The sequence below is a fragment of the Dryas octopetala genome, chromosome 9, assembly GCF_963921425.1.
Source record: "Dryas octopetala chromosome 9, drDryOcto1.1, whole genome shotgun sequence".
In the NCBI taxonomy this organism is placed as follows: domain Eukaryota; kingdom Viridiplantae; phylum Streptophyta; class Magnoliopsida; order Rosales; family Rosaceae; genus Dryas; species Dryas octopetala.
The window spans coordinates 11212498-11239925 of NC_141374.1; the positions used below are offsets into that span (position 1 = coordinate 11212498).

The 27428-nt window shown below is 36.5% G+C and overlaps 2 protein-coding genes across 3 annotated transcripts; both read right to left on the bottom strand.

Annotated features, from left to right (window-relative positions):
- Positions 1 to 819: 819 nt before the first annotated feature.
- LOC147274025 (Polynucleotidyl transferase, ribonuclease H-like superfamily protein) lies at positions 820 to 3523 on the bottom strand. Its single transcript, XM_086227429.1, has 6 exons — positions 3274 to 3523; positions 3096 to 3153; positions 2018 to 2092; positions 1844 to 1939; positions 1387 to 1476; positions 820 to 1173 (listed from the first exon to the last, which is right to left on the bottom strand). The coding sequence occupies exons 1-6, from the start codon at positions 3420 to 3422 to the stop codon at positions 1126 to 1128; spliced, it is 516 nt and encodes a 171-aa protein (XP_086083555.1). The 5' UTR covers positions 3423 to 3523; the 3' UTR covers positions 820 to 1125.
- A 3027-nt stretch (positions 3524 to 6550) lies between these two features.
- Positions 6551 to 23371, bottom strand: LOC147274026 (transcription factor jumonji (jmjC) domain-containing protein). Of its 2 annotated transcripts, none has more exons than XM_086256333.1 (34): positions 23285 to 23371; positions 21797 to 23197; positions 20652 to 20709; positions 20190 to 20312; positions 19525 to 19582; positions 19287 to 19423; positions 18286 to 18444; positions 18084 to 18170; positions 16931 to 17113; positions 16568 to 16720; positions 16289 to 16480; positions 16128 to 16193; positions 15515 to 15610; positions 15234 to 15320; positions 14971 to 15087; positions 14685 to 14889; positions 14533 to 14597; positions 14332 to 14390; positions 14103 to 14234; positions 13849 to 14008; positions 13436 to 13771; positions 12263 to 12445; positions 12085 to 12146; positions 11681 to 11759; positions 11052 to 11201; positions 10816 to 10949; positions 9148 to 9265; positions 8990 to 9063; positions 8747 to 8891; positions 8308 to 8457; positions 7543 to 7638; positions 7347 to 7442; positions 7031 to 7230; positions 6551 to 6942 (listed from the first exon to the last, which is right to left on the bottom strand). In XM_086256333.1, exons 2-34 carry the CDS (start codon positions 23134 to 23136, stop codon positions 6690 to 6692), a joined length of 5553 nt encoding a protein of 1850 aa, XP_086112459.1. In that variant the 5' UTR covers positions 23137 to 23197; positions 23285 to 23371; the 3' UTR covers positions 6551 to 6689. The 2 variants fall into 2 exon arrangements, with proteins under 2 accessions (XP_086112459.1, XP_086112460.1); XM_086256334.1 differs by having other exon boundaries at positions 21797 to 23169; positions 23285 to 23364.
- Positions 23372 to 27428: the final 4057 nt, after the last annotated feature.

Consider the following 27428-nt stretch of genomic DNA (forward strand, 5'->3'; position numbering starts at 1 on the left):
CTCTTTCTTTTGGCCAGCGGTGCCATGTAAAAATTAGAGTTTGGAAAGAATTAATGCAGCAGTACAACAACTAGAACTACACAAGATTAGATTAGAAGGTTTCGTTTAGTTGTGGCTATACATGCTTGTGCTCTGTATGTCTTCATATATGCTAATGCGGTCTTGGATCAGCTCTGGGTTTCCTAGTAAGAGTAGATGAGGTATTGGTTCCTAGTAAGATTAGATGAGGTAATGCTTTCCTAGTAAGATTAGATGAGGTCAATTTTCCTAGCAAGATTCTTTTTTTTTAGCAAGATTCTTTTTTTTTTTTTTTTTGAGTTTAAAATTTTATTTGTCTTTTCATTTTAATGATGGTAACATTTGGTTTCATGTTTTGATAATTTTTATCATTTCAATTAAGAAAAATGTCAACCCCGTGCTATCTTCAATAATAATATAAAATAAAAAACAAAAACAAAAAAGAAACCCAGCCAGAGCCTGAGTAGATTCCACACAGAAGCAAAGGTGGGAACTTTACCCCTTGCTATTATAAAAAACAAAACAAAAAATTGAAACCAGGGTCCAGGACCAAATGTGCTTTCGGCTCAAAACATAGGAACCAAAAATGTATTTTACCCATAGATAAAATAGATAAAACAACCGAGGAAGGAACCCTGCCTGAGCTCTCGCTCACACAAGCAAAGGTGGGAACTTTATCCCTTGTTATTAAAATAAAATAAATAATTAAAAGAAAACTTTATTACAAACCTTTTGTCAAATGGACATAGAACATGCCAAAAGAAAAATTCACAGGAAACAAACAGAGAGTATGCAAAGAACTTAAAATGTAAATTATAATATCCAGCAGTTTCCTTTGCATTCATCAATAGAGAGTGATGTACATTACAAAATGTGGGTGAACAAAATTGGAGTCATCTACCAAAACCCTCATTGTCTTCGCCAAATAAGTCATTCAGGAGAAGTTTGACCAGAGGTCTAATAGTTTAGCAAAGTCCTGAGTTTGTTTTCTGTAGGGTTGATGATTTTAGGGCCTCAAAATTCAATCTTTGCATAATAGGTGATCTGCAAAGTACATTGTGAGTGCAGTCATAAAATATAACTCTGTCATGAACAAGTAAGAAACACTTAAGTGGCTTCAGACTTCATCTTCCTGTTCGCAAAATCCAGGTACCCCTGCCAAATGAGAAAATAACAATTGATGTTACTCCAGCAGAACAGCTATGCTCAGATGAACTCAGAGAACTGATTAAAATTAGTTGATAATTTCTTGAAAGTTTTTCAATAATGTCGACTTCAAACAACCAAAAACTAGAATTTATTCATTTTTATGTAGTACAACCCAACACCTTTATTGGATTCTATGTAACAGAAAGAAACATACACTACCTGGAGTATACCAACAGCAGCAAACTTGTCAATAATTGTCTTTGACGTAACGGGAGGCACATCCAAAGACTGTAACAGAAAATCAACATTCTGCATGCAGTAAAATAAAATATTAGATTCTAGATCACTTACAAATAATGGAAGTAACAATCATGAATATGTGTAATTTGTAAAGATAGGCTAGACTAGCTTTGGCAGATCTATTTGATGTCTCCTAACTCTTAACCATGGCTGGCTTTCTGCTGGCACTCAGCATAAAAGCAAAATCTTCAACATTTTAACAAAAATTATAGAACCTAATGGATACCAGATTAACATGGGACACATCCAAGTTAGTAGCAGTTCCCATACAGATGAACTAAAACCATCAGCATGTGATTACATCTTCTGCTATGCATATGTCAGAATCATCATTTTTACGCAGATTAAATAATTGTCCCAAGCCATATGCACCAACCTTTGATGTAAAGCACTCATCCCAATAGGTATAGTTTAAGCCTTTAAGTTTTCCCGTCTCAGAGAGGCCATCAATGAAAAGCTTCACTTGGACAGCCTAAACAAAGAGAAGCAAATCATGATTAGGGAGAGGATGAGAGTATGTATTGATGACTCAGGCTAAAAGAATACGCACATCACGAGAGCCTCGTGGTCTGCCAGAAAGGTAAGTGTAGCCAACAATGAAGCCCACCAGAGAAAGTTCAGAGACCTGCACATAAAAACAGAAGCAATTATGACTCTGACTCAGGAATGAAGGTGGATCAAAGTTTTCAAACAGTCTTACATCACTGAAGTAATATCATGTATGATTTGAAATGTATACATGCTCTGTGCTATGCTACTTGTACGGTTGTACCTAGAAATCTAATGATAATCGAATAATTGGGTAGGGTCGGGAGAACCAAAACCCATGAGAACCAATCATGAACAATAGGTAATCAACATTTTTGAGGTGACTGCTAATGGATTAGATTATGATAATGTCTTCAGCCACATATGGCAAGAGAGAGGTGTACAACACACAGACAGAGGAAAGCCATGGAAGGTAATTGGCCTTAAGGGTGAGGAAGTGCATAGGGGATGATGATGATGTGGCTTTTTAAGTATAAAGGGTGTCTTTGGCAAGAGCAAAAGCCTTTGAACACCCAGTATGAGCCGTGTAATAACTATGAGCATGGTGCCATATTCAAAGTCAAACATATAAAAGACAACTAAAAGGAACTACATAAACAACCTCTATTCTTGCCATGAACGAATCAATTCCTTTAGTTATACTTCTAACACCATATATAGTATAAAAACATAACAATCAGGTGGTCATGATTATGAATCTGGCAGTCGCCACAATGACACCATCTTAGGAGCTCCAAGCTGCGTTTATGACCCCTTACCCAGTTACCAAGCCAAAGACGTAGCATCAATGTCCATTCCATGAATTATTTCTGGTATTAATGAAAATCCCAGAAAAACCCAGCAATTGTTTTAAGTATCCAAGACCCTTATCCAGCTGAAAACGTTTTCTAGCATCCAAAGCTTAATATGCTTCCAGCTTCACGCCCAAAACTTAAAGGTCCATCCAATAACATCTATAACTCCAATTTTTTCAGCATTTTCTTCAATATTTAGTGACTCTTTGTAACTGTAAGTCCTTCAAATAATAACTAAAAAACTGAAAAGAAAAAAAACTTCAGCAAAGAAATGAAAATACTTGCCAAACTCTGAAAATCAGCGACCATCAAATCCATATTCGATTTCGTCCTAAGCAGGACACTGCGGAGCATTGAATATTAGCACACTAAGCTTTGATATAAAAATATATATAATATTATATATTCTGTGACGCAAAGTTTGAAGATTTATGCATAGATAAGAGGGATTTCAATTCAATACCTCAGAGGTGATGCAATCTTGTTATGGATGTCCGAAACAGCTAAGCCGACGTACTTGTCTCCGACGTCCAAACCAAGCAACCTCCCGCGTTCGAGAGCATTGGTCCTTACCAAATCTTGGAACAAGCTCAGAGGCCTTACGTACCTCATCTCTGCGGCTTTGTCAAAACGTAATTTATTCAGTGAAGCATTTGTGGTCGACTGAGAGAGACGGTGGCTGTCAGTTACCTTTAATTCACTTCAACATCAATGACGAACTTGTAAAAGAGAGAGAGAGAGAGAGAGAGTAAAACGGGTCGGACCTGAACCCGGGAGAGAGTGGATTGTCACAACGAACTTATGATTTGGCCCCAATAGGCTTGGCCCAACAGCTTATTTATTTTAATTTAAAAATTAAAACCTATTCTTTTTGGAAAATGTTATTTGCACTCCGAAAAAATCATCTTGCACCCTTCTTTTTATGTTTTTTGAAAATTGGAATGTAGTATGACTTTTTTGAAGTGTCAATCACAACACCCTTTTTTTTATTATGGATTAGAGAAAAACGAGGTCCACAATAAAACACAGACATATGATGCTTTGACGATGAGTTATTTTTCGATGTGATTGTAACACCACTACATGCATAATACTATGCCAACTCCTCTACACTCTTTCCCTTTGATATGCTTTTTTACCACATGTTGCACATCACTCTCCCAGAGGGTCCTATAATTAGAAGTCCAAAATAAGAAAAAAAGTTAAGCTAAACTCTAGCCGGCTTAAAACTTAAGTAGAAACTCAAATTGTCCACCGAACGCTCGATAAACCCACTGAGCGCTCGATGAAGCACCACGGAGCGCTTGGTAGGACTTGCCTAGCACTTAGCAGATGCATTTGCGTGCATCTGCAAGTTAAAACATGTATCTTAAATCTAAGACATGTCATCTGCAAGCTAAAACATGTATTTTAAATATGGCATTTAGGCCACATTAAAAGAACCTAAAACATATTGGACCATTTGGACCTGGTCCATGCTCATTTGAGATTCTTCCACATGGGCCACATTAGCATCAGTCTGTAACTCAAAAAATGAAGACAAGCTCACTTAACTGAAATTTAACAAAAAATAGGTGTATCCTTCTTTTCAAATTAGGTCAAGTATATATACATGATCTTTTCCATGTTGAGTGCTTGAACTACCTCTCTCATTTCTGCCACAGGTTTTTCTATTGTTGCCTTCTACCCAACACTACTTGCATCTGATATTTATGTAGTCTTCTAAGTTTGGCAGGTGGTGGAATGTAGTCTTCTAAGAACTAGGTATTACACAGAGTAAGAGACAGTCGATGATAATGATTAGTGCAATAAATGTGTAAAACCTAATATTCCAACAAGAATTTTTTAACATGTTCATAATAAATAACTCTAATTGTAAATATTTAGATGGATTCACAAAATTCGTATGAATATATTTTGGAGTGTAGTGTCATTCAAAAAATGTATCATACCATTCATACTAATTATGTGAGGATTTAATATATGTATAATGTACACAATTTGACAATTTCATACTATTTTTTAAAAATAATGAAAAGAGTTAAAAAAAAAAAAAAAAAACTTTAGACATATTGAATTTATTTGTTGAAATATTGATGAGAATTAAACAGTATAACATAAACGATCAACTGATCCCATATTAGGCAATCTCATCCAGTAAATTTTCGGATCACCTACCTTCATCCCATCCTCCAGAAGTCCAATGCCTCCTTCAACTGATCAACTGTGTCACAAGATTCAGCGTAAAGTTCGCAATAACTATCTCCATGAGTCTCTAGCTCCTCCAGTTATTCTCTCAATGTCCATCACCAATGACATTCTCTACATTCAAGATGTACTGCCTCAATGGTGCTGGAAAGTGATCAACATATGGAAGGGAGAGAGATTGTTTAGTTGTTGAAGAAAAATTTTCACAGTGCCGTCAAACAACTCATGCAAATCTGATTTCATGCATGTCTCCCATCCTCTATCGAGTTGTTTGATTTCCTATAAAATGTTAATTGCTTTGAATCTTTTTTTACTTTTTCTTGTCTAAAATCTCAATTTGGTTGCTTAAAATATGTTCTTTAGCTACATTACTAGGGCAAGGGTTTTATATATCTTTTACTTTTTTCTTGAGGGAGGAAGCATTTGGTAAATAATTTGTTAATCTTCTTGTCGATTAAGCAACAATTCCTTCAGTATTATATAAAGAACAACAAGTAAAATATCCAATCTTTTCAAGAATATTACAAATCTTTTGCAATTTGCACCAAATAATTTCATTTAAACATTTGAAGAAAAGTTGAATGTAAGGACCATTTTTAGTGATTTAATTGCTACCTATCTTTTGCTCACTCTTTTTCTTTTTCCTTATGCCACTAAGACTGTTACAGACATTAGAATTGGTCAAGAATCAAGACTATACTCAAAAGGTAAAACAGAAATTAACATACTGATTAGAGCTTTGAAATAACTACGTGCGCGTATGCTTGATTGGGATCTTCAATATTACAAGTAACGACCACGGTATAAAATTGTTGTTTATAATACACTAGATCCGAGAGTGTCTCCAATGTATGCATTCTTGTCCAAAATGCTAATCTTTTCATCCCATAAGCAACCATGACTACCTAATCCGATGTCAAAATTAGATTTGGAACGAATTAATGCAGCAGTACAACAACAACTACAAGTACAAGAGATGAGAGGGTAGAGAGCAGCACGACACAAGGTTTAGTTTAGTTGTGGCTATACATGCTTGTGTTCATAACTTCATATATGCTAATGCTGTCTTGGATGAGGTCTGGGTTTCCTAGTAAGATATAGATGAGGTCTTGGTTTCCCAGCAAGATTAGTTTTTTCTTTCGAGTTCAAAATTTTATTTGTCTTTTCAATTTAATGATGGTAATTTACTAATTTGTGGTTTCATGCTTTGATAATTAAAATGATTTTATCGTTTTATTTAACAAAAAGAAAGAATTATTCTATGACACATATGACAAGTATATTGTATAAGTATAACATGTAATACCCTTGCTCTAAAAATTTCAAAGGATTTTGTTGGAGTTGCTCTTATAGCTTGAGAAATTTGGACCATCCCATTAAGCTGAATGGAGATAGAGACAAAGTTTATACACACGTTATAGAAGAGTTTCTTTGGCGCTTAGGTGAACTAAACCATAGTTCCAATTCCAAACGGGTGAACTTACTGAATGCAATTTAAAAAATAAAAATAAACTTGGAATTTTGGATCCAAATGATGGCTCAGTTTCATTTATTGATGTAAGAAATTTTTCCCCCTCAAAATAGCTTAAGAAATTTGGACCATCTCATTGAATTGAAGCAATATGAATCAATTGAATAAATTAAATAATGGCTAACAATCAATTTTCAGGTTCATTGTTGCAAATGAGAAAATAGAGAAAGACAGTCAAGCTCAGCACGTCTTTTAGCCGCCCTTCTGAAGGGCTTCCGATTTCGCCACCATAAACGTTCTATCCCACCAGAACACCTTAACAGATTGTTGTCATCAGCAATTGCAAGCATCTTTTGTGTTAGACTGGACTCGGTTTTCATTGGGTTGATAGTCCTGGACTTTGTGTGCTTAGGAGAGGGCGTTTTTGGCTCTACAAATTTGGCATCAGTGCATCTGCCAAAGCATTACGGAAATCCCAGTTATTGATAGCACATAAGTAACCAAAATAGGATGAAATGAATTTTACAGGGACCAGACTGACCTCTCATGATCCACCACTGGTGCTGTAGACAACCCTTCAGCTCCAGGCTCACATGCCGGGCATATGTAAACCTTTGGTGGAAAACGTAGTTTAATGCAATCAAAGTGATACCACTCATCACATCGGTCACATGCAATCATTGCTCTCTGATCATAAGGTTTCCGACATATGCAATAAAGCATGCTCCGAGCTTTCAATAACTGCACCACCAAGCATAGTTTTTATTTTGGGGAGGGAGGGGGTGTCAACGACCAAGCATGCTTGATTAACAAAAAGGCCAAGGCACACAGTTAAGACAAAAGACCTAGTTTATTACCTTAAGTTCCTTCTCTACATGAACCGGCAAGTTTTCACCCTCTGAAACAAGTTCAAAAACTTTAACCAAGGGGAGAGCCCCAGAATCTGCAGCTACCTGTGCACAGAAAAACAGCGCCAAATGAGAGAGAGAGAGAGAGAGAGAGAGAGAGAGAGAGAGAGAGAGAGAGAGAGATTATATTAGTAATGCTCTAAACCTTCTTAGCGTTATCTGCCCACTGCAAGCCGATGCACTTCACTTCTGTAAGTTTCTGCCTATAGTAATCTTCAGGTGGAATGTTCAAGGCCACTCCCTACCACAGATTGCAAACCATATTCAGCATCTTGAACACATTAGAGCAAAAGATAAATAAATGCATTAACATGATCTAAAGCACGTAATTGAGGGTACTCTCATCCACTAAAAGTGCCTTTCCATGATAAAGGTCGCTCTTGCAGGAATCAATAGTGAACTCGCACCAGAACCTTTATTTTTGCCTTCAAAAGTTGACATTCAAAGCATTGATGTGGTGTTTGGATGGGGTAGTTGGAAGTAACAACGAATTTCCAGATGATAGCATTTAAGGTCCTACAATTTATAAATTTACTTGTTTGGCTAAACCATAAAGCATGATGAGATTTCAGTGCGGTATTTATAGAGCATGTTTTGTCCGAAGTCTGAGTTCTAGGTCCAGAGTCTAGGTGCAGAGCCCGAGTTTGCATTCAAAATTCAAGATTCAGGGTTCGGGATCTGGGGTCGGGGTCTGAGGTTCGAGGCAAGTTCTGAGGTGTTCCAAGGTACGGAGTTCAAGGTCAGTTGTTCGCAGTCTGTGCCTCGGGTCTAGGTCTAGAGTCCAGGGTCTTGGGTCTGCGTCTAGAGTGCAGATCTGAGTCCAGGGTCCGAGTCTTGGTCCTAGAATTGTAGCCCGAGAAATCCATCTTAAGAACATACTTGGAATAGAAGTAATACCAGCAGCACATACCTCTTTTAAATACTGCTGAATCTGTTGGATTGTGGGTTTTAGGGAACCCTCCAGTAATCTATTGACTCTGACTTTCCATGAGTATCTTGATAATGCCAATGTAAGGTTGCAATCACCTTCATGATCGTACACACCCTCCACTTCTGTGGCCTGTATAACAAAAACAATTCCAATCATGAAGACATACCAACTTCTAACTACATTGTGGTTCATTCCCATCCAAGGGATTATACTAAACTATGGCTACATTCTTTTCTTTCTTTCTTTCTTTCTTTTTTATGTTAATTCTGAGAAAACTGGCGCACTAACAAAATACCTAGCAAATTGCAACAACCCATATACATTAATAGAAGATGACAAAACCAGTGGGGAAGAGGGAGGGACAGGTCCATTTGAAAGAAAAGAGTTCAACACTAGAGCAAAATGCTCCTTAAGGTACCTTTAATGCAGTGGTTAGCTTTTCAAAGATCACACTGAGATCTTTATCAGAATAAGCTAATGCAAAGTCCACTATTTCTGTCAAGCGAGTTTTGCATGCCAGAGCTTGCTTCACAAGTTCTTTCAATGCCTCTCTTTCTAAAATGCTGTAATACAAAATATTAATAATAATATTAATTTCTTAAGCTTAAAGATCAATGCATGACTAAGCAAGTAGGAGTCACTTCAAGAAGTGCATCAATACCAGACACAGAAATCTTCTTCATCGGATAGAAGTTCAACAATTTTTTGCAGTTCTGGGCGCCCCCCTCCAAATTTCTATACCATGTAAAGAGAACCTTAAAATAGATATTAGAGATACAAGCTTCCTTATCTAGATATACTAAGCAAACTAATACATACCAGAGGACTGCCTCCATTTTGAGAAGTTGTTCCACACACCAAATATCGGCAACACCGGCACACATACTCTGCATGTTTCCCATCTACCATGGAAGATCCAAGGCACTGCATATGGTAGCTGTTCATATGAAAGATATTAAGTTGTAACAGAGAAGGAAAAAATCTATAGGAAACGTCTTTATTGCTTAAAATTCTTCAGAGTTCCCAGAAGGACCATATGATTGATGTGCAAAATAGAGATTCAAGTATCAACCTACCGAGAAAACGATAAAAGTACTAATAGTAATATAAAGGTCAAGAACCTGCAAAACTTTAAGAGAGCTACTATTTACACACCCTTTTTTTTCTTTTTGCACACCCCTATTAAAAAATAATAATAAACCCAAAAAAAAGACCATACAGCCCCTACCTCTTTCCCTCTCTTTTTTCTCTCGTTCAGACCCACTTCCCCTGTTTTTTTTCCTTCTTCTTCCTCCTACCCGAGCCACCAGTAACCACATTCTTCCTCTCTCTCCTCATGCACCACCACCACAGCACCCCCAAAACAGCCACCACCACAGCACCATCACCACCTTCTTCTTCCCTCTACCTAAGCCAAAACAGCCACTATCCAAGCCTCACCACAACCAGCCCAACAGCCCTTCCTCCCCCTCTCTTCTCTCTCTCTCTCTGTCTCCTTCCCTATTTGCTGCACCACCATCTCTCTCTCTCTCTCTCTCTCTCTCTCTCTCTCTCTCTCTCTCTCTCTCTCTCTCTCTCTTCTCTCTTCCCTCCCTTTCTCTGTCACTGCAGTTGGTTCGGTAGACAGCCACCAAACAAAACTAATGGCTTCGGCAGATGACTGCCGAACGAACCTACCGGTTTCGACGAATGGCATGCCGAACAAACCCGCCGGTTTCGGCGGATAGCCAAAACAGCCACTAGCCCCTCCAAGCCTCACCACAACCAGCCCGACAGCCCCTCCTCCCCCTCTCTCTCTCTCTCTCTCTCTCTCTCTCTCTCTCTCTCTCTTCTCTCTTCCCTCCCTTTCTCTGTCGCTGCAGTTGGTTCGGTAGACAGCCACCGAACGAAACTAATGGCTTCGGCAGATGACTACCGAACGAACCTACCGGTTTTGACGGATGGCATGCCGAACAAACCCGCCGGTTTCGGCGGATGACTGCTGAACGGCCTGTGAAGCTCATCCTCTTGGCTGGCACTGCGGCATGGTCGTGCGAGCTGGGAAGAGCTGTTGGGCGCGAGCTCATTTGCGTCGGCTGCGTGGTCGAGTGTTGGGGCTTCTTGGCTGCGCGAGCTTGGCATGGTGGTGGGTGCGGGGAGGGTGGTGCAGCAGGGAGGAGAGAGATGAGGAGAGAGAGAATGAGAGGAGAATGGTGCAGGGAGGCTGGTACTGCGCATGGTGGTGGTGCTGTGCGGGTGTGTGTTGACAGAGAAAGAGAGAGAGGGAGGGAGAGAGAGTGGGAAAGAGAAAGATGGGGTGTGTGGGTGTGTAATGAAATGAGGGTATTTTGGTAATGGGTTGGGTGTGTGTTGAGAGGTTTAGAATTTGAGATGAGTGTGTGGGGTGTGTAGGAGAAAAAACGAGAAAAAGGGTGTGCAAAACGAAAAAAAAAAAAAAGGGTGTGCAAATAGCAGCACTCAACTTTAATATAGCAATAAATACCTTACCAGTCCTTGCATGAAGAACAAGTAAGAAACTCCTGATCCATCGAACCACTGGAGCAGCATGCATAGAAACCTCTCTCTTTCAATCCATGTGGATTGTCATAAATGTGCATAGATCTATCTAGAGTCTGTCTTATCTGTGAATCAATAAAAAAAGATTTTAAGTTATCTGAGTTGGCGCCCAATGACAAACAGTGCAACAGTTGTAGTAGAAATTGCAAACAATTATAATTTGAAACCTTTTTTAAAGCACCAAGCAATGAATTCTCATCTCCAATTAGACTCCTGACAATGTTCATGCACTGTTGCTTCCACTTTTCAACCCTTTCAACTTCAGATAAGATCAAATCTAGTTCTGCACAATTGAAAGCAACAGCACTCCCAATTTCCTGAATGTAATTAATCATATTAGATATGTTTGCAAGGAATTTATGTCAATCACAAAACAAATAAAAAAGCGGCCAAAAACTTTACAAGAGTTCACCAAGCCAAAGTGTTGTAGACTTCAACAATCATAGAAGTCATCATTTTTAATTGACCAACAAATATGCTGAGAGATTAACATTATGCAATCAAGACATTTATTCAAATGTGCAGCATGAACCAAATGGAAAAAAAAAAAAAATATATATATATATAAGCACAGAACTGAAAGATGCAATTACCTACCCAGTAAGCAGTAATTTGATCTAAATTAAACCACCCTATATAAATAACTACCAACTAACAAATTCAACATTGCCTAAAATTAAGAGCCATCTCCACACTTCAGAGCACATGTGGGAGGGATAATTATGAAGAAAGCACAATCAAACTTTGTGATTTCTGAAGCACTAAAGCATGTACAGTACAAGAATAAACATCATACCTTTAGCTGTAATATTAGAGACCAAGATCGTTCCCCCGGATTTAAGCTGAAAAGTTGATGCACTTGCTCAAGCCAAGACCTACATTACAGTTAAATTGACTTACTATTTAAAGATAATGAAAGAGAAAGGTCATTTAAAAATGGAAAAGATGTTGGCCACTGAAAAACCTAAGAAGAAAGATGTTAAACCCCCACACTGTCACATGCTTAGGTCAAAGGGTTTCCTTTTCCCTCATGGTTAAAATTACATAGCCTTGTACGATGGTTAAAATTATGTCGAATGCATACTAAAAAGTCATGAAAAATTTTGTCCAATAAATCAAGTGATCCATTGCGGTTTATTAATGTCAAAAGAAAAAAACAAAGAATAGGTCAGACAATTGTATCAAAGAAACTGCACTCACTTATGTTTCTGAATGGCAGTTTCAAGTTGACCAACAATCAGAGGGAAGGAGACACTGATACTCTGCAAACAGAAGATATAGTTTAGCAAGAGAAGTATTAAAGTATCCATATTTGAGTTGAATTAAGAAAACAGAAAATAAAAATATGAAAAGGCAACAAAAAGAGCAATCATAGCACCTGAGAATCAGCAAGAGCATCTTCAGCTTCACTCAACTTGCATCTTTTGGAATTAGATGATGCAGAAACAACCTTTGTAGCATGCTTAAGCCATTTGACTCCTTCAACCAACGAACCCCACAGTGCACCAGAGGCATACATACCGCATGAATTTTCTGCACCATTCATCAAGCTCTCGACATCCTACAAGGAAAATGACAAGTCTCCATAAAATTTGCCAAGCAGAAAGACATGAATTTAATAAGATGATCGATCTACAGATAAAAAGCAAAAGAAAATTTTATTCTAAATCGTTGAAACAGGGCACATTAAAAAAAAAAAAGAAGCTTAAAACCTGATGTGTGCAGGTGGCTTGAAGTGCCATTTAATTTAGGGGGCATTTGGTAAAGTTTTTGTTTTCAGTATTCTGTTTTTTCAAAAGAAAATGTAAAGAGAAGGGGAGAGAGAGAGAGAGGTAAAAAAGAGGGGAAAAAGAATAAACAAAAAGATTTCTTAAAAACTCCTTACAACTTTTTTATTTTATTTTTTAAAAATCATTACATGTAGTCTTCCTATTCTCTGTCTATTTCCTTCAGCTCTATAACCTATGTCTTCTTCTATCCCCTCTCTTTAATTAAAAAAAAAAACAGAAAATAAAAATGTGATGAAATGGGCTCTTAGTTATAGTATGAGATTGGATGTGTTGGACAAACTGTGATTGTTATACACTTTTTCTAATGAAATTATAGAACTTGGCTCTTGTTTATCCAAACTCCTCTTGTTGTGTCTTGGTCTTTAATCTATTTATCTATCTCAATTGCATTTGCATACTGCAGTATTTGGTACCAAAGCTGTGCTACACCATAGGCTGATTCCATTAATCATTCTTAGGGTGGCAAGACATGGAAGAAGAAATTTAAGACAAGGATTATGAATTTCAAGCATTTTTCAAAGACAAGTTGAGAAATTGTCCTTGCAACTTGAACATGAGCATGGAGGATCAAGCCATGGGAATATTTACCAACCTGGTGTGAACTCTGTTGCAGTCACAAAATGGGTTCCATCAAGAAACGCAAAGAAAAAGGGGTTTTACAAAGCCACGGCTAAACTTAAGCATCAAATATCATAAACTTATGCAAACTTGAGAACATGCATGGCATAAAATTTTATTATTATTGGAAGAAAAAGTATCACCTCAAGAGGAGGAGCAACAGAGCAGAAAGAAAGGGCCTTCTTACACCATTGCAGCATAAAACAAGCATCCTTAAGCTTTGCATGCTCGTCAAAGTCAAAAGCAAGAGATAAACCACTTTTTTCCAATGATTCTATCCTTGTAACAAAATGTTCAATCTTGGAAATAAGATCATCGCTTATTCCATCACCAATGATCCTTGTATCAAATAGGCACCTTGTATCTTGCAGTAGAGAGCAAGCATCATGCTCCCATTCCTCACAGTTCATCAAAACAGTCTCAAGCATCCTTATTTCCTTCATAGATACCCTTAGACGCTTTGACTCAGACACTAATTCCTGAAACATTAATCATATTGTCATCCTCTAAGTCTATCAAACTTTAGCAAAGGAAACATACAGGAGACATCAAGAACCTTCAAGGTGTCAACATTCAGCAAAGAACTTGAGGCAGGTACCGAAGAAGAACAAGCCACTAAAAATGGCCTTGAGCAACTCAACCAGGCCATAGCCTTTCTTAGTGCATCCTTGACATCGGGGAGAGAAGGTAAATTCACATATATGTCTTCCGAACTCCTAAAACATTCAAACTCAACTATTAGAACCAGAAAATGAACTTCTCGACAAACCTCGATATGCTAAAAAGGAGAATCTAAAGCATGTGACAAACCTAATAACATCCTCAAAGTCAGATATCTGAGCCTCATGTGCAAAATTATATTTTGCTCTTTCCTCCCACTGCACGGCAGCATCAAAGACTTTGGACATAGCAACAAATAATTTCTCTCCCTCAATATGTAACCTGAGAGAGAAACACCAATTGAACACAGGTTAATGCAAATACAACCCACATCCTTTAATATCCCACTTACAACAGGAATCAGGGTCAAGAAGCATACACTGCTGCCTCCATCATCACTTCTTGAATGAAGTTCAGAGACAATTTAGTATCTCGCACCTGTATTTTATGCCATGTAAATTATATAAATTTAAGCATCTAATCTGAAGTTAAAGCAAAAAAAAAAGAGGAAGTGAACAAAAAAGCAAGAGGGGGGAGGAGGAGAGAGAGGGAGGTGAAAGACAAACCAATAGTAACTTACCCTCAGAGCCTTTTCCCTGCACCGAGCCTTCTTCAACTCAAACTCAACTAAAGACAACTGATCAACTGATCAAAAAAACAAACCAAACATTAGCCATAACACGGATCAATTTTCTTATATCACTACTTAAAAAAATTAATATATGCCAGAACCTTGAATTTTCAGAGATGCTCCATCCTTTAGAATGAGCATTAACTCATCAACTACACTATGTTGATCCTCCCTTTCATGAATGCTCATAAGAACAGCATTAAAGCGAGAAATCCAAGAAACTGCATCAGTGTGGTACTGCTTCAGAAGCTTCAACTCTGGTATGTTAACAGTGAAACTATCCAATTCTTGAAGAACCTCAACATCCTGCAGCAGCCGTATCTCCGTAAATACAAGAACTTGAAATCATACAAATGGTTGGGGTAACATATTAACCATATGGCTAACCTTAAGGCTAATAGGACCTTTCAAAATTTCACCACATCGAGCACGACATGATTCAACTTTTCCTAATAGATCCAAAAGCATTTCAATCTCTGGGAGTTGAACTTGGAGCTCTGAAACCTATTTATTAGATTGAATTTTATGATCCAGACCACCAAAAAACGATGCAATCAAAAACTATAAAAAAGATAAAGACTTCAAAAGTTGAAATAAGAAATAAAAAAACAAAACCAAGCAAGAGAACAGAATATGAAAGCCATCATTACCTCCCCTTTCAACTTGTAAAGAACATCAACCTCGATTGCAGCAGGACGTTTCTCTGAGATGCATTTTCTTATACCTTCCATCCAGACCTGCCCCAATAATGAAGCCAGACTATAAACAACAGTTTGCCATATAACTGGAAAAAAAAAAACTACTAGGAATATTTTATACAACTGCAACGAAGCATTAGTGACCATATTGTTGTGAACTTGTGAACTCATGATAGTCATAGAATCTATTAGGCAGGTTTCAGTACAATTTGGAATCTGAATAAGTAAAATACCTTAGCTGATGAAATTCTTTGTAGCAATTTTTCACTTTCTTTCACATAGACTGGTAACTCACAAACTCTGGAGTACAACAATTCCAACTCAGAGATCTGGAGTGACAATTGTAAACAACAAAATTCAATCCATTATGAATGAAGTAAATGAGACATCACAACATAATTGAAGACCGCTATCATTTGACAGAACACAAGTGCTTGCAATATAATCAAATAAATAAAACACTAGACTCTGTACAAGTTCTGCATGTTCTGGTATGTCAAAAAGGTGTATTTATAAAACATTATTAAATAAAACATCAACAAAAAGGTTTTGGGAGGGAGAGAGTACGAGTGGTGGTATAAAAGTAAAATTAAGAAAACAATTGAGATCTCAACTAGATAAGAGGAGTGGTTCTTGCTAAAATATGTGTTCCTTTACCATTTTAATCCCAAATATTCTTTACAAAATAGTTGAATTTTTTTCTGAAATAATTGATACTCTTGTTTTTAGGGGAAAAAAATAACATATTTAAAACTACCTCACACAAAAACTGGGTGCTTGCTTAATCTATTTGTACAGATAAACAATGATAGATATAGAAAAGAATGCAACAGTATGTAGAAATACTTTTGAGCATGATAACATAGCAGCATCGATTTCCTGTATCAACACCCTTGCCTCTTCAGCATAGACCTGTATAAAATAAATCACACCCCTGGTAAGAGTCTTAACTGGCAGGCCAAGGATAGGCACAAAACAACAATTACAACCACTCACTAAACTGTAACCTTCAAATTAAGATGCCCAGGCTCGTTACAGGGCACTGCATCAAAACTCAGCAACTCATTAATATATTCCAAGTGAATCTTCTCTGCATCATCGGCACAATGAGATGACCAAGTTTCAACTTTAGATAGACAATCTCTAACACCTTCTGCCCATTTCTGAGCTCTAGTCAAATTTTTTGCCATTTCACGTACCTATATCCCGAAGTCAAAGGAAATAAGCATAATTTCTGTTCAGTGAGAATTCAAAAGCAAAAGAAGAAAGAAGCAGTTAAAACTTACAGGATTCATCTCAGAACCAGCCCAAAGAAATTGTTCAGCTCTCTTCAATACAGCAACATAATCATCTCTTGAAAACGGACTCTGATAAATCTTACATGCGCGCAAAAGCCATCGTTCTGCAAGTTGAGCAAAAGTAGCATGGCCACCTTTGACCTACATGCATTAAATGGTCTCAGAAGACTAAAATGCACTCTAAAAAGTCCACATACTAATACATGAAATAGTGGGCACCACATTGGTTGATTAGAAAATAACTCGTACTGAGCAAACTTATAAACAAACATTAGAATAAAAATAAAAAACAAACAGCATAACATGAACTGCCAGCACAATATCAATGAAAGCGGAGGTCAAACTTTCAACCTTTTTTGTCAAAGCAGTCAGTTCACCGGAGCATGAGATTTGCCTTCTTATGGACCTACTTTGTGTTGTCCCCTCAGAACAATGTTTATCCATTGCCAGCACCAAGTCATGCAATTCTGCCAGTGTATGGCGATAAAGAAGACGGAGTCTGCTGGATTTGCATTCACAGAGGTGTTCCCAGTGCTGAACAAAAGGCAAATATTTTCAGTCAACTGTGAAGAAAGCACACAAATAGCACCAAGTTTGAAAAAATCAAGCACAATTTTGACACAAGTTCAGAGGGACGGCCAACCATGTTCTTTTAACTCGATATTTTCATAGTAATCATTATTATTACACTAAGCACTGAAAGATAAGTATTAAGAAGGTAAAGATAAGAGACAAAATAATCAACAGAACTATTTAACATCTAAAGAGATACAGATACAGTTGGATTTATCATCAATACTCAAAATTTCCAATCAAGTAATCCACGTAGTGAAAATGCTACCAAAGATCGAGAAAATATAGTTAGAAATATTATCTATATATTTGATAGAATATTAAAAGATTGATTAAAGGACCGGACACATGTATAATTTTATTAATAGACTTGCAGATGTAGATTTACAAAAGTTCCAAAAAGGTAGGAGGGAGATGTGATGGGAGCAGAAAAGTGAGGGGATGAAGTGCCCCTTCGGGCCCACCAAACTTCATCAGTCCAATTCTGGGTGGACAGGGAAGGAGACAAAAAAAATTGATTTTTCCTATTTGACCCTAATCCAACTGTTTAAGCTAGGGTATATATGTAAAACTATATTTTTACGCTTTCCTTCCTCTCATCATTCATTTCTGCCATGAAGGGAAATCTTGTATCTTTCCTTCCCTTTATCCCTTACTCATGATGTATCCTCTTCATCTTTCTTACAGTGTTACTGAAAAATGAAGAGATAATATTATGTTGTTTTCTCCTTGCTGCATCCCAATCAACTTAAAATTCTGGCAAATAATTCTTAGAAAGAACAAGACAATCGTACAGCATGTGCTTACTTTTATCTGTTCCAACTTTTCTTAGAGTGACCCAATGCAAGGATGATATGCATGGATTAGGAATATAATTTACGTCAGCATTGAGTTCACACACAATTAATTTTAAAGTCTGAGAATCACATACCTCCAGACATACAAATGCGGATGGCCTACAACGACAAACAACAGCAGAAAGATAAAGATATTGCTGGCATATAATGCATGTAGGATCCTACAAAAAAAAAACACAGGAAATATCATTTATCATCAAGAGATAAGATAACTTAACTAAATTTTAATTGCATGATGCCAAAAAAAACAAGGTCCAAATGCATTATGGCAAGTACCTCTTCAGTACCAACATATTCAGGGCATTTCCGAGAGGACATAAGAGATGATTTGATGATTCCTTTTCTCCAAAGGCGCTCTCTCCAGGTTTTTTCCTTGCTATAAATTCTTAACAATTCTTTCTTCAAATACGGTGATACTATGCTGTCACAGTCACTCTGCATAAACGAAAACAAGATTAAGAACATGAAACATAAATTCACTTAAGTGACTTGAGCACTGAACTTAAAAGGCAGAGAGCAAGCAATTAACAGCCAATAGTTATACAATGATAACACGAGACAACTACTTTTCCAGTATTAATGACTCAATGCCACATTGGAAAAGAATCTCAAGCAGCAAATAAAACAATTTGATTATCAAACATAAAAAACCATGCTAACAAAGTACATTAACATTAATGAATGGAGGCTATGCAGCCCAAGGGGTACTCCCGCACACATTATTATGGCTTCATAACTGCACATGTCGCTTATGTTGATATGAGTTCATTTTGAAGAGTTACAAAAACATCATCCTATATAATGTAGCCTGTGATAGCACTAAATTTAAAATTACCAAGAAATCAAAAATAAAGGTTGTTCAACAGAAACAACACTCGCAAATTTCATTAGCAAGCAAACAAGCCTAACATTTACCTTGTATCATTTATTGCCACATATAAGATACATGTTAGAAGTTGTATAGCTGAACATGGACAAGAGATTGGAAATACATTCATGCAGATCTGGGAACATCAGAAAGTGAATCATAGATAGCTGCCCCAAGGAACAAGGCTTCCAGCAAAAAACACAAAACACCAAGGATATAATGGTAATATTAATCATAACAATGGATTTTGGCAAGCTAGTTTGAGGCATTGATTGTGCAAATAGGTATACTATACCTAGAAAACACAGGATTTGACATCACTTCAAAATAACCTTTTCCTGTTTAATAAATATCAGTTGAATTCTACCTTAATGTAAAAACATATTTTCATTTCAGATAAACTAAAAACCTTGGCTAGCACGCAAACGAGCTCCTCGTGAGACAGAACAGCAGTTTTATGATAAAGTTGATACAGCCCTGCTCCAAACCCACCATGAGGTAGCCAGTCAGCAGGAGCAAAATTGACAGCCTCTGCACAATTCAAACCTGAAAAGGCCGAAAGCCAAAGGGTTATCCCCTGCATATGTAAAATAATTGAACATTATGTCAATTGATCACTATCAACTTGTAAAACTAAAATGGAATACCTAGATTAAAACCTCCATGGTAAGATCTGGGGAAGGTGATGACAAAATTTCCAGGCTCCTAGCAGAGAGCAAGTACAAGGGGATCATATCAGAATGTTAAACAATAGAGCATCAACAGTTATAAAAAATAAAGCATAAATAATTCAAAATATATATGTTTGTTCTGGGAAAGGAAAACTATAGATAATGTTTGTTATGCATGTACTTAACAATCGCCATATATTGACAGGGATATCATGTTTGGCTCATATAACCCGAAGCAGGATGCCTACTTGTAACTTCTGTATATATACAAACAAAACAAGAACCTTACAGATTCTTAGTTTCTTCAAAATTTTATATATTACCAAAACCTCATTCCGTACCTCACCACTTTTCCTTAAAAAGAAAAGGGAAGGAAAAAACCACGAAGGAAATCTCTAGCAACATTTCTTTTCATAAGTGCAATCTCTAGCAACATAAAAATCATGAAATTTTCTATTGGCTTTGCCCATTCATATCCTTCTGAGAGAAGAATCAATACTAGCAATTTTTTAAAACTTCTGTAATATTTATTTGTCAATTGAGCCTTTGGCCCCCAATCTACCAAAAAAAAAATAATTTATTTGTCAATTAAAGAGAAAATGGATAATTAACACAGGATATAGAATTCAAAATGCTCAAACCTGTAGTACACTATATACAGGAACTCCATTCTCTTGCAAAACAGATGGATTTAACATGGTGACAAGCTGAAAGAGCAAATCGGGTTGTGCATCAAAAAGATCAGGAAGACTGTTACGCATCACCTACAGAAAGTGGACAATGCAAATCAAAACGTATAATTTAATTCAGCCACAGAAAGAAAAAATTATTTGGTTGGCACACGACGAACCAACAAAAATAATGGTCTACATATGAAAGATTGCATTAACCAGAGAGAGGCTACAGAAACAAATGAGAAGTAAAATTATATGCAAATAAAATTCATTCCCTTGCCACAAATAATAAATTATGAAAATTCAATAGAATACAAAAATGAGTCACACAGGCAAAAACAACAAGGATACTACCAAGTGAGAAAAAAATGACATTTTCAGAACAAATTCCTCTAAACCCCAAAATAACTGAAACAATGAAAGGGCTACCTTCTCAAAAGCGCTGGCTTCACTACCAGGGACGCTGTACCAACATTTTGGCTCTCCCCTGAGAACACAATAGAAGAAGAGAGTAGAAAATTTTGAATAAAGCTAGCATAAATATCATCCACAGGAAGTTAAAAGGGGAAAAATCTGATAACTAAAAGTGAAATGACAGTTTGGAAGCTCACATGCCAAAAAAAAAAAATTGAATAAAAGAATCAATATATTATCATGAAGAAAATGGTAAAATCGATCAATCATTAAGGAACAATAGAAATATTTTCTACCCTTGTTTAAGTTAATTTTATTATGTTTTGAGATATGCAAATGTCCAAAGGTAATCAAGCAGGTCAAGGTCAAGGCCAAATATCAGACACTTATAAGTTATAACCTATATAAACTTGAACTGTGAAACACAAATTTACCAAAGTTCGGAAAGAATTTAGTTTGTCTTCTCCGAGAGATGCAATACTACTTTTTACATAAACAGTGAAACTAACAATAACAATGGAGATGGCTTCATCATTATCATAAGATAACCACATAGATGATACTAGGACATGGCAGAGTTAGGTAATTGTCCCATTATTCGTATAATTTGTAAAATGAATGTTTAACTACAAGCAAACCCAAGGTGGATGATTGGAAGATTGAAAATAAAAAAGTTACAGTAATCTATAACGAAATTTGATATCAGAATGGGTATTATCAGCCAGAATATCTTCTTTTTATTCTTTTCAATGCGAAGCATATGACGCTCCTTTTTTATATAATGGCTCCATGGAAAAAGAAAAGAGTACAATCACTTTTTTTTGGGGGGAAGGGGGGGGGGGGGGGGAGTATGGAAAATCGGACTTTGTTACTCACGAAGAAATGTCTCAATGTCTTTTCTTTCTTGATTTTTGGCTCTTTCTTAGAAGTCTCCCAATACTCCTATTCTGTGCTGGCCACAAATCTCTCTCTTTCTCTCTCAATGACACAAAAACAAACCACATGGTGGTTGACATCTCATCTTGCTCCACAGAATGTGGTTATCTTTTGACTCAAGTCCAGTAATAAGTTCTTACTTGGATAATTTACTATGCATTTGAAGACAAAATTATCTCAAAAAAATTAGTATAAAAGTGCATGAGGTACAACGATATACATACCAGTGATGATAATTCATCGAGTAAAAACAATGATCTTCAAAATGCCAACAAAAAGATGAGAACAGCATCCCAATATACAGCCAAGGCACCATAACACCAGCAATGTTATGATGAACAGCTCTAAGCACTGATCCTTTCAACTTGGGCAAGTTATTAAGATTCCATGGGCTACCACAGTATTCATCCCATATCTTGGCCTCAACTGACTCCGGTTTCTGGTCATTTACACGTGGAAAACCACTCCCATAAATGGAAGTATCCAAGTCGCTGCCATACATAACTTCAACCTCACCAATGGAACCCTCCACAATTTCCCAAAATTTTTTCTCTATTTGCACCCGTGATGCAGATCCTGACCCAAACCATTTCCTCTTGAATCGATCAGCAACGCGTCTAAAAGCTTCTAGTGAGAAACGCTTACCAGGCACAAAGCCAAAACTGTCTTTGTCAGAATTCAAGCAATCTAAGCAATACCAATTCCCTGGCGGGACCTGTTTCAATGGCGGGGAGAGACAATAAATATGCCACCCCTTATTACACCTATCACACAAAAGCATCACTTCCCCATGCAACCCACTTCTGCATTGTTCGCATATCTGATCATGCTCCTCTTCCTCCTTCTCTACCTTACAAACCTTAAATCTCTCACCATCTTTATTCGTTCGTCTCCTTTTGGAGCTGGAGGTGGAACATTCAACCTTTTTTCCACTCTTGTCCTCATGCATGCCCCTCTTGCAACCTCTAGACACCTCTTGATTCAGCTTATTATAATAAGTCTCATAATCACACAAATGGTCTCGATACAAATGACACAATACATGCTTCGAACATTCCGAAATCTTCACTGCGGGCCTGACAAGACGAGCAACCTCCACCCACTTCTTCTCCTTCACAACCTTATCATACCCTCCATACCGCTTCGCAGCATTAAACAGTTTACACAAATCCAGCTCCTCCCCTTCAAAAACCACCCTCTTCCTCAACTTCTTCCCACAATGGTCCTCCAAAAACCTATTGTACTCCAACTCAAAAGTCTCGGAATCACAAGACGGAGGCCGCACCTGTAACTGGTGAATGGCCTGCGTTTTCGTAGGGAATGTGAATGAATCCAAATCCAATGCAAATGGGGGTTTCCAGCTCTTGGGTGGGACTATCCTACAAATCCCATATGGCTCAGCCTCTGGCCTGATCTTATATATATACTCCAAAGGGTCTCTAAATTCATCCTCTGTAGGATAATAAACAGGTGCAGATGGTATATTCGATGAACCAGATGATGAAACACTCAAATTTGGTCCTACCACCCCCTTTTCCACAGCCCTAGGTCTTCCTTTCCCCATTACCACCACCACCACAACACATACACACACAACCTATACATACACCATGCATATAAATGACCTACATAAAATTAAACCCCTATTAAATTTAATTAAACCTTGCAGTACTGAAAATAAAATAGAGTGGTTTTTAGGGTTTGCAGCGTACCTTTTTTTTTGTAGATAAAGAGAGAGTGAGACAGAGAGAGGGTGTGGCTCTGAGCTTTCTCTCTCTCACTGGTAGTGTTGAGTTCCGTGGGAGATTTGGTCTTTGGTCGTGTTTTAAGTCATTAAAAACGAAAAAGGCAGCATTACATATTTGGGTCTATAAATGGCAAAAATTACGAAAACGGTATTTCACTTTTTCAAGTTTTTCTCCTTAATTTAGATTTTTTTAACGGGCCGTATGTTTCGTCCTTACTCGTTAGTCGTTACTGTGTTTATCTGGTTTGGTCTTTTTCGCCGATCGAATCGAGGACATGATTCGCGGAGAATCTTCACGCGCTGTAGCATCAGACGGTTGAGTGTGTGGTGTGCGGTTAGATCAACGGTTCTTCTTAAAGTCGTTTGGTTTGATCTCGGATTGAGAGCGTGTTGGGTTCCACGTGCGTGATGAGTACTTCAAAGCAACGGTACTGCAGTCTCCGGTCTCGGTTTGAGCACACGTGTCAGAGATCTAGGATAGATCGGCGGTTCGGATTATCCTGCTATATCTTACTTATTTGATAGGGATGTGTCTTTTAAATAAAATAAATTTTCTTTTTTTCTGGGTCACAAACCCCAGTGTCAATTTTGTTTTGGGCCATGAATTTGGGCTGCAGAGACCTCGAAGAACAGTTTTTTGAAAATAATACCGAATTTATTAGTCAGTTCAAATAATATTATATTAAAAATCTAATAATGTTTTTGGCCCGTAAAAAAAAAATAGTTGGCTGATTTTAAAGTACTGACAAGTTAAAAATTGGGGTAACTAAAATCACTTTGACACACAAATTTAACTTGTAGGTAACTTTCTAGAAGGTCAACCTTAACGCAAGCTCAACTCCTTCAAAATAAAAACTAAAACTAATACAAACACAATCCACTCAAAATGAAAACTAAAACTAACATATGTCACCCATCCAAAATTAAAAATTAAAACTAACACAAGTCTAACCCACCGAAAACAGTTCAAATAAACACCAAACTGAAATTACGAACTGACACTAAGAAACTATATCAGAAAACTAAAACTGCAGACATATTTTCACTACACTTTTGACAAATATAAGTTTTATATACCAAATAAACTAAGATAATTTGAGAGAAGACATTTCAAAACAAAACTATAAAATAAAATAAAAAGACTAAAACTAAACTAAATAAGCTAAGTGATCTATAAGTTACAAATATTACTTTATAGTTACATTTTAACAATAGATGTATTAGAGATTAAGAATGCATCATATACTAATTAATTTATTTAAAAAAATCTAATAATGTTAGAGATACTCAATTTATATACTAAATTTAGACCCTCAATAATGTGACAGTATATGTGTAAGTGTCAAGCAATTGATGATCCTCTTTTTCTTTTTACTAAGTGGTTGAAATTATTTAACAGCAACATATAAAATTAGGGTAAAAGTGATTTCAAATTAGGCTATTTCAACTACCCTAAATTGCTGAGTTGATCATCCTATTTTTAAATTTCAATTTTACCTTTAAAATAAAAAATTTCAATTTTATTCATCGGGTCATTCGACACTTCCCTGTTGAAATGTTTGTAGTTATTCAACATCTAACTGCCGAATATTGGCGGAATTTTCAGTAATTAACCACCGAATGAAAATGAGAAAGGTATTCAACAATATTATGCCGAACATTGTCATTATATTCGACCGTAATCTGTCGAACTCCTTAGTATATTTCGGTAGAATGCTGCCGAATAGGTCTAAGTGATTCCATAATTTTTTGCAAGAAAGGGTAAACTAGAAAAAAAAAATTTCAAAATATGTTAGGGTGGTTGACTCAGCAACGAAAGATGGTTGAAATAGCCTCTGTCAATGTTTATTGGTAACCTAAAAACAAAAAGGAAACAGCACCTACGGCCCAAGCCCTGACCCAATGGGCTGCAACCCAGCCCAAGGCCATCATTGTGCTTCTGGCCCAAGTTCCTATAGGAAGACTGGGCTTCAGCCATCTTTTAGCCTGTTCTAGCCATATGAAAACGAAAAGCTTCAATCCAAAACTCTCTGTTTCTATGTGTAAACTTTTGGGTTCCAATTATTATGAGAGAGAGAGAGAGAGAGAGAGAGAGAGTGATTTTCACTTAATTTGTCGATGGCAGAGAGAGAGAGAGAGAGAGAGAGAGTGATTTTCACTTAATTTGTCGATGGCAATTGGCAAGGGTGGTGTTAACAAAGCAAAAACTTGTAGCTCAATTCTCTCTGTCCTTTTTTCAAGGGTCAACATATCTTTTGATAAAGAAAAAAGTCATGATCTCTATTTAATTTGATTGGTCTCTTCACCGGCTTATGGTTTCAAGTTTTCAACAATATTAACTTGATATTTAGTAATTATTGCAGAAAAAATTACTAAATTAATAGTTGGTAACTATTTACATAGTCATAATATATGACTATGGCCAACAAAAATTAATTATAGGGTGCTTTTAAGTAGAGGGCATGTGGAGCCCTCGGCATTCTTGCCTAGCACTTGGTAGGCTTTTTTCGGTCTCTAGACGCACACACACAAATAGATTGAAATCTTTAATTTTTAGTTTTTTTTTTAGGTGAATATTCAGTTATAAACCTTTAATTTTTTGTTCTTTGAATTAATTTATTAAAAATTATAACCCAAAACTTAAAAGCTACAACCTTGCCGTACACGAAATATAAAAATCTCTTAACATTAACATTGAAATTTTCATTGCCACAAATATTTAATAATTTTGTTTTAATTGTTGAATGATTTGAGCAATAGCATGACGTATGTTCCACACGTAGTGCAACCGACTCATTCTAATAATATTCTCTTTAAGTTTGATTGGATTATAAATTTAGAATAAGTTAGTTTTCTTTTTCTATTTATGGAAAATAATTATAAACAAGAATGATGCTGATAGCTGTCTTAAATGGCCGCACTTGCTCATTTTGAATTACTATGCAGGTCACATCATCAAACACACGGTGACATAGCTTATAACTTATATTTGAAACACTTCTCATGAATAATGTTATATGTCTTTATTTATGAGCCTTTCATATATAATTGGTAATTGATTATTCTAAACTGCAATTGAGGTATATTCTTCTCAAGCCAGGTATACTAAGAAGAAAAAAGTAAATAACTAACTAAGAGGCATTCTCTAATTATCCCATTGAATTTGTAATTAACTTGTTCTAATTTAAACTATCAACAACCCATCAATTAAATGTTTCAAGGTTCTAAGACAAATTTTTGTTTGAGATCCTAAGACAAATTTAATTTGCGTTGTATATCATAACTTATATTTATCATAATGATTATTACATTTAAACTCACCGATTTGTTTGGTTATATTAGAGAGAATCAAATCTCTAATCTAAACTAAAATCAATTCATTTTCTTACATTTATCACTATTTGTGTTATCCTAATCAAATGCATTAAACTTCCTAATTTTGTTCTACTAAAAAAAATGTTATGTGAATTAAATGTATCTTTTTATCCATCACAAATTTTGAATTCTACATCAACTTTTTCGTTTTTCTTTTAATTTAGAAGAATCAATGATTGATCTCCAAAGGAAGGATAGGTGCGTCCCTTTGAATTGTTGTCGGGAGGAGGAGGAGTGTGTAGATGACAAAGGTTGTTTGTTTCTTTTCAATCAGTTTGAAAGTGGAAGCACAAATTGTCTTCATATGTCGCAAAACTAGAGGTCGTATGACTGTTGATGTACATTTGATGGTTAAGGGATTCGGCGCAATGAGTTTACTTTAACTTTCTCACATTTTTTACTATTGGTTATCCAGTCATAGCCTCATAGGGCATTTATATTCCATATATACTTACAACAAAAGTTTAACTGGCATACATTGTCTTTTTTTAATTCCTTCAAAACTATTTTAAGATGATTTGGATGACAAGAGTTTTGATTATCCCATAGGGAGATTCCACGTTCTCTCCAACTCACGGGTGTATAGGGAAAATACTCTAAACATTACAACTATAAGCTCCTAAAAAAGTAAAGATATTAGCTTATTCATTAGCAGAAAAAAATTGGATAGTAAGTGGAAATTCATCCACTTCGGTGCCCAGCTGTGGATCTCATAACATGTTGTGTTTTTGCAG

Bases quoted from the DNA above. Each gene is read 5' to 3' on its own strand.
- LOC147274026 (XM_086256333.1), bottom strand. From the start codon at position 23,136: ATGGGGAAAGGAAGACCTAGGGCTGTGGAAAAGGGGGTGGTAGGACCA. The intron at 15,088-15,233 runs GTAATGATGGCT...TCTAATAAATAG, and splicing joins TTTACAAGTTGAAAGGGGAG to GTTTCAGAGCTCCAAGTTCA. The intron at 14,009-14,102 runs GTTTGTCACATG...TGAATGTTTTAG, and splicing joins GACTTTGAGGATGTTATTAG to GAGTTCGGAAGACATATATG.
- LOC147274025 (XM_086227429.1), bottom strand. From the start codon at position 3,422: ATGAGGTACGTAAGGCCTCTGAGCTTGTTCCAAGATTTGGTAAGGACC. The intron at 1,477-1,843 runs GTTGGTGCATAT...TACTGCATGCAG, and splicing joins ATGAGTGCTTTACATCAAAG to AATGTTGATTTTCTGTTACA. The intron at 1,174-1,386 runs GTAGTGTATGTT...CTCATTTGGCAG, and splicing joins CTGCTGTTGGTATACTCCAG to GGGTACCTGGATTTTGCGAA.